This window comes from Capricornis sumatraensis, chromosome 16, assembly GCF_032405125.1.
Source record: "Capricornis sumatraensis isolate serow.1 chromosome 16, serow.2, whole genome shotgun sequence".
Classification (NCBI taxonomy): domain Eukaryota; kingdom Metazoa; phylum Chordata; class Mammalia; order Artiodactyla; family Bovidae; genus Capricornis; species Capricornis sumatraensis.
In genome coordinates, this window is record NC_091084.1 from 42,468,366 (window position 1) to 42,481,052 (window position 12,687).

At 47.6% G+C, this 12,687-nt stretch overlaps 1 protein-coding gene across 5 annotated transcripts in view; it reads right to left on the minus strand.

Annotated features, from left to right (window-relative positions):
- Positions 1 to 5,451, minus strand: part of LOC138092617 (F-actin-monooxygenase MICAL2) — a 101,115-nt gene extending 95,664 nt beyond the window's left edge. For all 5 annotated transcript variants that reach the window (XM_068988673.1, XM_068988672.1, XM_068988674.1 and 2 more), the window contains exon 1: positions 5,188 to 5,451. In XM_068988673.1, coding sequence (XP_068844774.1) covers positions 5,188 to 5,451 — 264 coding nt within the window. The remainder of the gene's footprint in view (positions 1 to 5,187) is intronic.
- Between the last annotated feature and the right edge of the window lie 7,236 nt (positions 5,452 to 12,687).

The following is a 12,687-nucleotide window of genomic DNA, read 5'->3' on the forward strand; positions in this document are numbered from 1 at the left end:
GGGAGTCAGTGCAGACACAAAGACGGACAAAGGTCATGTTCAAGAGCAGAAGGCATGGTGTGACCCAAAATATGGACATTTCCTTCTCACGGGATAATCCAAGAGTTTTCATTATATAGGCTGGCGCCGTGGCTGCTGGTGACAGGAGCCTGAGTCATTTCCTGCAAACGTGTTTTTATGGCAGTGATGTACAAATGCCTTCTGGTCTGAACTGGTTACCTGTGATTACCAAGCCACCCCCTGGAAGGTGGGAGCAGGAACCCTGGATTGGGATCAGGGACACATCCTCAATGATCCTCCAGGTCCTCTGTCTGAGCCTGGCCCCAGGAGGCCTTCTGGTCTCCTGTCGTTCATCCATCCTGCTCTCATGCTCTCCCCTTCCTCTTCCCTCTCCCCATGGGCATCTTCATTCCCATTACATGAGCAATCCACTCTTCCCAGAATATGTTTCTCTGCCTTATGTTCCCTTGAGCTCTTCCTTCAATAAAGCCAGGCAAACTCCTACTCATCAGTCAAACCCCAAATCATTTCTCTTCTTCCAGGAAGCATTCCCAGACTACTCCAATCACTTGCTCTTCTACAGTCCTGCAGAACAGTGTACACAACTCTCTCATATCACTTAGGATAGTAATAATAATATTAATGGCTAAACATTAGCTGATCACTTACCAGGTACTAGGCAGAGTTCTAAACACTTTTCAAAGATTATCTTATTCAATATTCACAAAAATTCCATGAAGGAAGAAGCATCATTGTCCGCATTTTACAGAGGCTGCTATTGAGAATAAGGAATTAGGTAAGTTGCCCAAAGACAAAGAGCTCTAAAGTGACTGACTGGTGCCTAGATAAGTACCTGGCACATAGCAGCTGCTTAATAATCATTTACCTTAAAAATGATTAAATAAGTGAGTAAATACAGAAGTGGTGACATTTCTGTCCCCTCTATAGAAAGCTCAAGTGAGAATCATTTCTTACTACTCTTCCAAACCATCTCCTCTGTCAAATACCTACTAAGGTGTAGGGTCTAGGAAATACCTAATGAATGAATAAACAAAACACTATACGAGCGATCCAATAAATAGAATCCAAACCCTGGCAATGCCACCCACTAGCTTCAGCCAAACAGCTTCAGCTTCCTGGGCCTCCTGGTTTGCCATCTGTCAAATTCAGAGATTGTATACAACATTCTTTCAACTTCCTTCTAGCATTAAAAGTATATATAAAATAAACGACCAGACTCAATGACTTTGTGGTGATAGTAACTCCCAGGCCAAATTATGTATTTTACTTTCTTGAGAGCTGTCTTCCCCAGGAAGAGCACAATCAGATGTGGCATTTGATCTGGGTACTACCCTAATTCACAGCCAGAATCAGCCTCGAAAGAGTTTCTTGGGCCTGCTCCTTGGTTCGCTCATTTCTTATCCAAACAGATCACACCCAGGGGAAGAATTACTAAGTGCTTGGCTAAACCCTCATAAATAATAATCAATAATGAACATAACCCCAAGTTAGATTATGCAACTGGCACCTAAGCTACTGCTCCATGGACCCTGCAGGTCCTCCCTATCCCCTCATATGAACCAGAGGCCATCTTCTCCAAACAGACCCTGGTCCCCAGTCTTCCCCTGCCATCACCACTAGTGCCTGCATGGGCACACACACACATGCACGTGCGCACACACACACACTCCTACTGGCACAAAGAGCTTACAGCACCTGGTAGGGGCTGATTAATGCTCATGAATCACCGAGGCCCAGATCCACTCCATATGGTGCTGAGATGCAGCCACATCAGGACAAAGGTGGAGTTCTGGCTGCAGTTCATTCATTCCCACTCTACCTGTGATTAAGCAGGAGCTTGGCTATATGCCTGGTACCTGACACATCTGTGTTACATGGCTTAGCATTAATGATGAACCACAAGCATGCTAATGCCCATCACTCATTGTTTTGTTAATGCGCAGCATCAGCTACTACACCAAGGGATAAACCTAAGTGAGATGTGTGAGCAAGACAGTGTCTGTTCATGTTGGAAGAGAGGGAAGACCATGTTCTGTGTTCTGCTTGACTCACAACCAGGAGACCCAGGCTCTTAGAGTGAACATTACCCATCATTACCATTACCCACGTGAATCCAACGTGAAGAGGCCTGGACCATACATACCTAGGATGCAAACAAGCAGTTGCTCATCACAAGGAGGACACCTAGTGTTTGTCTATCTCCCACCCCCTATCCCTGGGGACCTGTTCCTCCCCTCATGTGAATCATGTGATGCTTAAAAGGGCTGCCAAAGACAGCGGTCAGCTCCCTTGGTTTTGGCCTCAATAACTGGCCCAAAAGTGAGCTAACTGAAATCCTTGCCTGAGATTTTATTTCCCATATTGACCAGGAAGACAAAGGTCTTTTGAGTCACAGAGCTATCAAGAGCCTGGTGGGCTTCCATCTATGGGGTCGCACAGAGTCAGACATGACTGAAGCGACTTAGCAGCAGCAGCAGCAACACGGAGAAAACATGTTTGCAGGAGGGAAGAATGGAGCCAAGACAGAGCAAAATATTTAAGAGATATTTAGATGGAAGAAGAGAGGGTAGGAAAGACTTTGAGTGTCTGGACCATCCTGTTCATGTGAGTTAATCATTTCCCTGTTTTGTTTAGGTTAGTTTGAGTTTCTGAAATGTGTGAATAAATTCGTCTAAGAGTCACAGCCATTTTTCTTTATTTCCACAGTCCAGTAATTGATTTTAAATTTGAGTAATTTTAAATTTCACAAACAAAACTGAAGAACAGCAATATTTTGTTTGAATTCTTTTTTCTGTACACTGAGTGCATTTTCCAATAGGTCTTCTACAATTCAGGAAACGGGTAGTTTTTATGAGATGGGCCACCACATTTGATGTCTTTGTTCCTCCTCCTGAGAAAGGTGTAAAAATTCCTGCACAAGAGCCACTCTTACTCAGCATCACTAGGGAAACACATGAGTCCTTTCCCTTTGTTTTAATATCTTAGACATCACTGATGACCTGCCAACCACCAGATGTACGGACTCCTCAACTTCAAGCCATCAAAGCTTGTAAAACAGGGGCTGGCCAGGCAAGCTAGGCAACCAGCCAGTGGTTTTTGGAAGGACATCTTCCTGGTGGTCACCCCTTCATTCCATCCCTCTGCTGGCTGACTCCCTCTGAAGGTCTGTCCTCCAATCCCCAAGAGAGTCCCCAGTAGCTAGGAACTGTTGGGTATATGGGGTGATGCATTTTCTGATACAGTAAGAGCTCTGAAAATTTTCCTTGAGAAAACATATTGCACTCTAGCCACCTAACTTCCATAGGACCTTTGAAAAAGGAAACCACTATATATGGTTACTGAAAAGGGTGATGCTTTGTAAGTTAAAAGCTTCCCACTCCTAGAACTCTGAAGAGCTGCTCAGTGAGCCAGCAACCATGAAGCTACAACAGCTAGAAAGGAGGTGCTGGGCGGGGATGGCACTTAGGATCCTGGTGCCCCCTCTTCTTTCTTTAAAGCTCTCCTCTTCTTGGGTCAGGCTGGAGCTTAGCAGGTTATGGTCAAGCCCTTCCTGGATGGCTAGTGTGCTCTGGGCTAAAACGACTCCTGCTTTGCCTGACGAAATGCCCTCCTATGCCCTGTACAGTCTATGTGTCCCAGGCTCAGAGGAGCTTGGCAGCTGTCTTCCCCAGGGCAAGGGAAAGTGGCTGTATCCCACGGTGGACTCAACAGCTCCGCATCACCAAAACAAAAACACAACAGTTCTGATCTCTATGGAGAGTTCAATCCTCTTGTCTAGGATTGGCACCAACTAGAATTCCAAGGGCTCTGGCTGAGCTACCTCCTGTGAGGTCTAAATACAGCATGCTTGCTTTTAACCTAAACACACAGCCTGGACCAGTGCCCAGGGCTGACAGCCCCCAGGGAAGTCTTGACTTCTGGCTGCACATTCAGAGATGGGTGATTCAGAGCTATCAGAGACATGAAGTGCTAGGCACAGGTTCTCCGATGTCACCAACGTGTGATCCTGAGCAGAGGAAGGGGACGAGGTGGTGGAGAATGCAGAGATGTGAAGTGGAAGAGAAAGAGAGGGAGGAAACAGTAATAAACACCAAAGACCTATTTCTTAGCCAATTCAAGTCAGGGGATCTTTCTCAAATGTTTGTTCCCAAAAGGAGCACAAATGTCTCTCCAGGGACTTCAGGGCATAGGCCCTAAAATCAGAGAGACTGAGATTGCCTTTTTGTTGTGTGGCCTTAAGTGAGACTGACTTTGCAGGTTCCATATCTCTTAAGTGACCCAAAGGACTATCGTACTGTTCAATGAGACCTCATACAGAACGGGCCTGGCCCAGAGAAGCTACTTGGTAAATAATGGCTCCTAGAAGTAATGGTAGTAGTAATAGCGGAAACAGGATAACATCAAGCATGCCTTTGGTGAGCGGACTATTTCCTGCCATATCAATAAACAAGGATGTGAAAAGTCATCCTCAACTGTAGCCCTCCAATGCCAGCTGGTGAGCCTTAAGGGCACTCAGAAAGAAGAATACCTGCCATCGAGCAGCTACAGGACTGCAGCCACTCCCTACAGTGAGCCCTGAGGGACTCAGGATATAAAAACAGGACATTGTCCCCAGATAGCTGAGGTGCGTATCAAAGGAATGATTTCTGTGAGCCCAGACTCTTGCATCTTCCCATGCAAAGAAAAGCACTGATTTCCTTAACTTGGGGTATCTGGCTTTATTTAGCTATATAATCTTGATGTTCAGACTATCTGTCCTTTGTTGCAAAACTTCCATATAATCTGGCTCCTCTCCTCACCTCCTTGGAGCAATTCTCTCCTACTTGAGATGCTGTCTCCTGAAAAATCCTAAAAGTCCCTACCAAATAAAGCATAGCTCTCAGCCTTTAGGTTATTAATAGTTTTCAAGATGACAACTTTATATTCTGTGCCTCAGAGAGCACATAAGAAGAATTGCTGAGACCACTACGATAGGATAGAATCCCCCGACCAAGGTAAGCTGTGCATATACAGACAAAGGTAACCTTCAGCTGAGTCAAACAATAAAACATGACCACACTTGCTAAGAACCTTACGATGGCAAAATGGCAACAGCTTCCTAACCTCCCAACAAACCACCCCACATGCCCCACAGGGTAAGAAGCATCTATGCAGGGGTTCCCTTACCTTGGTGTTCATACAAGATTTTCCTCGCTTATACTCTTTGTGGGACCCACGCTTGTCAAGTTTGTACCACAGGGCCTTGGCCTTCCAGGTGGTCACTTTGGACTTGAGCTTGGAATAAAAGTTTCTGTGCTCCAGAGGGTCTAGGTCCAGGTGTCGGGTGAGGATGTTGAAGGCCTGAAGGGTACCTTTGCATGTGGAAGCTTGGACAAAGTTCTCGAATATCTGCCCAGCCTGGGTCTGCTTCTCATCCTCATTTTCCCCCATGTCTCAGGAGCCACGCAGAGCCGCGATGTGGAGAGGATGGAGGAGAACACCATGAAGTACCTGGAGAAATGTCACACCTGCAAAGGTAGATGGAGGCAGAGGTGAGCTCCATGGACGAGGGTAGGCTGGGGAGAGGGTGCAGAGAGGTAAAAATACAATTCCTTTAAGATACTAACATACTAAACATAATACCTACCATACATACTCTACAGGAGCGGTATAATCATACCATCTAACCTGGAAATGCTGCCTTGCTGGCAATCTCTCTCCCCAACACTCCACGCCCCTGGCTGTCTGCAGAGAACTACAGATTGCCAAAGACATACCCTGGCTGATGTCAACATTATCTGGTCAGTCTTGCCATAAGCCAGATGGTTCTGGAAGTAGGAACTAACAAAAGGAAAACAAACAAACCCAGAAACCCAGATTTCACACTGTTGAAAACCTGTAATTCTTGGTACCATAAACTGATTGACTAATATTAATGTAACCTAACCACTTGACACGAATGCACAGTTCCCAAAAAGTAAAGCTCTCTAGATTTCATGACCACCATCCCACCTATCTTTCAACATCACACTTTTACATCTTCCTTCATTAGTTATCAGAGGGCGACTTCTCTTAATACAGACAACAAATGGCAACTTCTCAGATCTGCTGGAAGGGACAGCATCCACTTCAGTGAGACATACAGAAAGACAGAGAGACATGTGGGTCTCCTCCTGATGCACAAAATGAGTCTGTGCTTTGTAAGCCCAAGCTGGGAGCCATTTGGAACAAGTGCTAAAGGAAAGAGAAATCTGATGGAGGCTCATTCACATCACAAAAATAGCTTGCCGGGGTTTTGGCCATCATTCTTTTTTCTCTGCACCACTCTAACCTCAGGCATTTTCTTAGGAAAGTCATTTAAGTTTCAAAGGAACAAAAATAAATTAGACTGATTTTCCAAAGCACTAGCTATTTTTCCAGAATCCGAAGCCGGTGCAAGAAAATGAGCATGGAGGAGCTGGGGCTGGCCCCGCTGTCAGGAGGGCTTGAGGGAGTCTGTAAACAGAGGACAGAGCATACCAAGCTCCCCCAGACAGAAGCCTGGCAGGAGGAGGTCAGCAAACAGAGACAAGCCCTCGGGCTGGGTAGCTTCCCACTCTCCAGACGGAAACGCCATTGTGGGTGCGCTTGAATTGCGGGCTGGCCTTATAAAACTGAAAGCAGAGGTTGGTGTTTATCTTCTTCCTTAATCCTTTACTCATTCATTAAGCAATAACTACTGACTCTGATGCTGGGAGGGATTGGGGGCAGGAGGAGAAGGGGACGACAGAGGATGAGATGGCTGGATGGCATCACTGACTCGAAAGACGTGGGTCTGAGTGAACTCCGGGAGTTGGTGATGGACAGGGAGGCCTGGTGTGCTGCGATTTGTGAGGTCGCAAAGAGCTGGACACAACTGAGTGACTGAACTGACTGACTGACTGACTGACTGACTGGTGCCTTAGCAAGGGCCACACATCACCCTAGATGCTAGAGGAGGATACAGAGACAGGGCCTAGCGAGGAAGGCAGACCCGTAAATAGTTGATTACAAGACAACAGGCCAGCGCTTGTAAAACTGAACACAGCACATGGAAGCCCAGGGAAGGAGATGTTCAACAAAGCCTGGACAAGCCCAGAGGAGCCACAACAGGGAAATGCCTAAATGCTGTGATTTTAGGAATGAGGTGGATTTTGCCAGATAACTTGGGAACGGACCATACAAAAGCACGGATCTGGACCAGCATGGCAGCAGAATGACAGCAAGTTCAAGGCACTGGGAATTCAGGACTCATGACAAGGTGTCTGGGGCAGACTGTAGAGGAGACCTGGCTTCTCCAGTGGGCTGTGGGGTACAGGAGACAGAGCAGCGGGGTGAGATAAGTCTTCGGGAAAATGAGATGGCAGGGGTGGACTGGAGACGGAGGCAGCTGAGGACTGCCCAGGCACAACGAGGAAAGAAACTGGCAGGGCAGGGGGAAGGAAAGCACACACACGCAGGTTATGCACAGCCTGGCTGGGCGCCACCTGTGAGGGGCCCCTCGCTGGGGGCAGACAAGCTCTCCAGACACCCAGATCCTGATGGGTGAAGTGGCTTGGGCTACAGCATAGGACACCTCCCTCCTGTCCCTCTTTCTCCAAGAGCTTCCAACAGGCCGGGCACCAGACTCAGCAGAAGGGAGAATAGTACATTCCCTGCTTCAGACCCAGCCAAACTCTACTCTGCAGCCAGGCCTCTGTCCTCTGGTCCCCTCAACTCAACAAATTCAACCAACTTCGAAAGCTGGCTTTGTGCTCTACCCGGGACTGAGAAGACACAGATTCCCTCCCACATGGATCAGTCAGAACCTTTAGTGTCTGCACTGCTCACATTGGTATCACTCACATAAACTTCGCCTCCTCCTGTGTTTCAACTTTTCCCCTGTGTAGGACCCACCACCCAGAGAGCATAAACAGAGAACAAGACTTGTCTGCTTTTCGGAGCATATTAACATCCTCAGTCTTTATCTATCTTTGGAATCACTTCTATGTCAGGGATTGAAGAAGGGCTGGAGTAGCTAATTGACAGCTGCAAAGCTACTTGAATTCCACCAGAATCCTGTAGTATGGGGTGGCCAGGTGGCACAGAGGAAAACCACAGGCTTTGGGGCTCTTAAAGCCATGTCCAAAGCTCAGCTTGGCCCCTCGCTGCCCACCTGGCTTCACATAAGCCACATAAACTCTGAGCCCCAGCTGTTTCTTTTGTATGAGAGCCTGCAGAGCTGCTGTGGAGGGTGAGACACAGGAGTGATGGCAGAGCCTGGGCCAAGGAAGCACTGGGTAGATGTGAAGATATATGCTGACGCCATCACCTGCAGCTGATCTGAATCTGAGGAATGCCCCAGGTTGGAAAAAAAAAAAAGCTTTGAAAATCAGTTCTCCAAGTCACCAACTCTTCCCTGTCTAAAATGGTGAACTGTTCTGAGTTATCAAGCTAGACCCAACTCCCAGAGAATAATTTATAAACTGGAAGAACCTGCCTCCTCCCAATGCAAGCTGCCTCCTCTCCTCCCCCAAAAGAAAAATGAACAACTTAATTTTACAGCTCCAGGGGAAAGAGCCAGAGTGGCATTGAGGGCTGTGGGTGGGCATGAGAGCTGTAGGAACTAGCTCCTATCTGGAGGGAGATAAGAGGAGGTGAAGGGAGATGAATGGACAGGAGGAGATAAGCCCTGGCTGGGGCTGTGCCCCCACAGCCCGTGCCAGCCTCAGCCCCGCCACCCTGCATCTAAAGAGTCTGGTCTCAGCCTTTAAAATCATTTTCTAGTTTAAGCCAGACACCTTAGGAATGACTGACAGCCCCTAGGAGTAGGTCTTCTCACAGAAGAGCATCTGGATATATGCAGTCTGGCAAACCCAGGTGTGGGTCTGGTCTCAGGCACTCACTAGCCACAGGACCCTTGGAAGGTTATCTAGCCTCTCAGCCTGCTTTCTCATCTGCTCAATGGGGATACTGATACTCGAGTCATAGGGTGGTAAGGAATAAACTCAATCATGTGTGATGTATTTAGCACCTGTGACTCCCTGATGACCAGCACTCATTACTATTCATCAAATGACTCAAACACCATCAGACCAAAATGAAGAGAATATAATTGAAGACCACTAGTACTAGCTTCTCGGAGAGGGCAGTGGCACCCCACTCCAGTACTCTCGCCTGGAAAATTCCATGGGTGGAGGAGCCTGGTAGGCTGCAGTCCATGGGGTTGCAAAGAGTCAGACACTACTGAGCGACTTCCCGTTCACTTTTCACTTTCATGCATTGGAGAAGGAAATGGCAACCCACTCCAGTGTTCTTGCCTGAAGAATCCCAGGGACGGTGGAGCCTGGTGGGCTGCCGTCTATGGGGTGGCACAGAATCGGACACGACTGAAGTGACTTAGCAGCGGCGGCAGCAGCAGCAGTACTAGCTTCCCAAGTCAAACAATTATATACACTTTACAATTAGAGGCCATGGGCTTTCAATTCAAAAGATCTGGTTTCAAATCCACTTCCTAGCTGTGTAGCCTTGGACAACTAACTCCATTTCTGAGTTTTAAGTTCCCATATGAAATGTGGGGAACCTCACATCAAGAAGTTTGGATGATGAACTGAAAGCATCCATGGTACAAGGTAGTTTTGTGAATGAACTAGAGAGGCTGATTTAGAAGGACTCCCATAAGTTTGAGTCTGAGTTTCCAGAAACTGGAGTGTAGTATTTTGCTGGATACCCTTCTCTTCCCACCAAAGAAGAAAGTCAGGATTAGTTAAGCCAGAGGATCCTGGGTAATAGCCGTTGTTAGCCTTCCTTGTCAATCACTACCCAGTTGTTGCCTTTTTGGAGTTTGGTATGAAATATAAATAAATGAACTACTCAGAAATATGAAAGGTTTCTGCATTTTCTGGGAAGAAACAAGACATGATGCTTTAGTTTCTAAGAATAGCCTTGAAGCAATTTGGTCTTTGCCAATGAGTCCCTTATTTGTGGTTCTGCCTATGTGACTTCATGAGTCACAAAGCAATTCCCTCTCCCTGACTCTGGCTGTTACAAATTAAAGCTCAGAGTCTCCGATTGCCAGCACTGGTAATGGGCTCTCGGGCCCATAACATTTGGGAGACAAGTTCAAGGTTTATGTAGAGGCCCTGAGTAGTCCTCAAAATAAGAGACGAGCTCCTGGCCTGACAATTACCAGTACACTCTTGTGTGGGACTTCCACACCTCTGTTGTCCCTTGGTCTCATCACCTGTGAAATGGCATCCAAGAGTGTGACCAGGCAGTGCATAAAAGATGGGACCTCACTGATGGTCCAGTGGCTAAGACTGCAAGCTCCCAATACAGGTGGCCCAAGTTCAGTCCCTTGTCAGGGAACTAGATTCCACATTCTGTAACTAAGAGTTCACATGTCACATCTAAAGAACCCTCATGGTGTAACTAAGACATGGCCCAGCCAAACAAATAAATAAAAGAGGGAGTTCTAGAAAAACTGAAGGAAAGCTGGAAAAGACAGTGAGCAAAACCTTCTCTCAAAGCAGAATGAGGAAATGGCAGCCCTCAACCCCACCCTCAAGGCTCACAGACACATTTCAAGGCAAATGCAATCTAAAAACCAAAGCCTCTTGTCATTTCCACTGCCAAACCCCTATTCAAACTCACCCTCTCTCAGGTTAACCACCCCAAGGGGCCATGGGGGCAGGGCCCAGTTTCCTCAGCAGTGAAAGATGGGGAGGTCTTCACCCCATCCACTCACAGAGCTGCTGGAAAGACTTAAAGCCCCCAGCTCTGCACCTCACACACAGAAGACCCTCAGGCATGGCTACTTGGATCCGACATCTGAGACAAAGCAGGAGGCAGCCAGGGCCAAATAGTGGGAAATCCTCACACACTGCATCTCTGCAGAGCCCAGCACAGGCAGAACACCTGCTTTACAGGTGGTGTCTGCAGACGTCATCTTCTCACCTGGCCCAGGGAGGCCCGGCTTTCCATCTACCAGGGCACGTGACACCAACTTGAACCTAACCCTGGGGCAACTCCCAAGGTTGGAAAGGGGCTGAAAGGGGCCCCTTGTAATCTCCTTCCAGCCAGGGGTCCCCAGCCTTCCCTCCGTCACCTTCCCAGGTTGAGCACGCACCACTTCCTGGGGCAGCCTGCCCCACCCTTGTCTCCGTTGACAGGAAGACAGCCTCAGTGAGATGATTTCTCTTGGTCCCTCTCCAGCAAGATCGATGCTGTCTCTCCAACGGCTTCTCCCCGCGGTTGGTCTTAGCCCTTGAGATCACCCACAGGAAGTCAAAGCCCTTTCCATGTGGGTTGAACCCACATGTGCAGTCTTCTTATACACGCCCTCTAGAGCCCCTACTGGAAAGGCTAATGGAAACACATCCAAGAGAGGTAGCTGAAAGTCCACCCAAGTGCCTAGCCTGCAGCAGGGCCTGGACACTGCCCTCTGTTTACACTGGCCCAGGTGGGGAGCTCAGGAAAGAGACTCCAGGCCCATCACAGGCCCTGGTCTTCTGTGCTGCTCCTCTTCTGAGAGTCCAGGGCCATGTGGTCTTGCCCATCCATCCCCAGCCCTCTCCTCTGTCTTTCAATAGTGAGCTGACTCCACTGCTCTGGCTTGAAATGACCTCACACATTCCCACTTCCTCACCTCAGTCCATTTCCTCGTGGAATCACTCACACTAACAGATCCCAGGATGACCTAGGTTAACCCCCCAACCCCACCCCCATGAGTCAGAGAGCTATATGCTGACCAGTCAAAGTGCCAGGAAGTCTAGAGGGTATGGTGATTCTCTTGCTCTCTCTCTGTATCTACTCTATAAGAAGCAAGGACTTTGAGGGTAGGGGGTGATTCCAGAGCTTGATCATCTCACTTTCCTGCAAGGCAAGTATAAGTGTGCCATGTGTGGTTTCTGTATGTATGTGCATGTGTTCATGCTAATATATGCATATATATCAGTATGTGCATAAATGTTTATATATGCATATATGTGTGTTGTGTATATGTGTGTATGTATACATGTGTGCACACAAACACATACAAATTTAAACTTTTTTCCATAATGATTTCTGGCCAGTGCCCCACATCTCTGCTTGTCCTGCTAAGCCCATCTGTACGAACCTCTAGGAGAAGCAAAGCCTTTGAGGCAGGCAAAACTTGGGCCTGGGCATGCGGAGACTGAGCCTCATCAGAACAGCAACAACGGCACTGCTCAGCTGCTCACTGGGCGCCAGACCCTGTCCCAGATCTTTTACATCCATGATCTCATTTAACCATCCCTGTTTGACAAAAGAGAAGGAGATTCCGAGGGGCAAGCAACCCCCTTCACAAGCCAAGTACTGAATGGGCATGCTGTAAAGGAGCTCAGTTCTACCTCACTTCCAAATCCACGCTCTTAGTCACCAACTGACATGAGCCATGATGATGGAAATGTTAGTAATGCAACCTGCCTTTTCTGAAGTCGCTGTGTAAATTAAACGGGGTGAGTGCTGTAGTCTCTGAAGTTCTTTCAGGCTCCGAGAGCCTGCAAATGTCACGCGGGGTGTGGCTTAAGTTATGGTGCAACCAAATAATAACGTATTAGGCAGTCCTTTAAAAATAATATTTATGAAGACATTTAATCCTTGGAGAAAATGCTTATGCCCTAAATCATGGTGAAAAGAGCAGGATACAGATTAAGGTCCTCAATGATT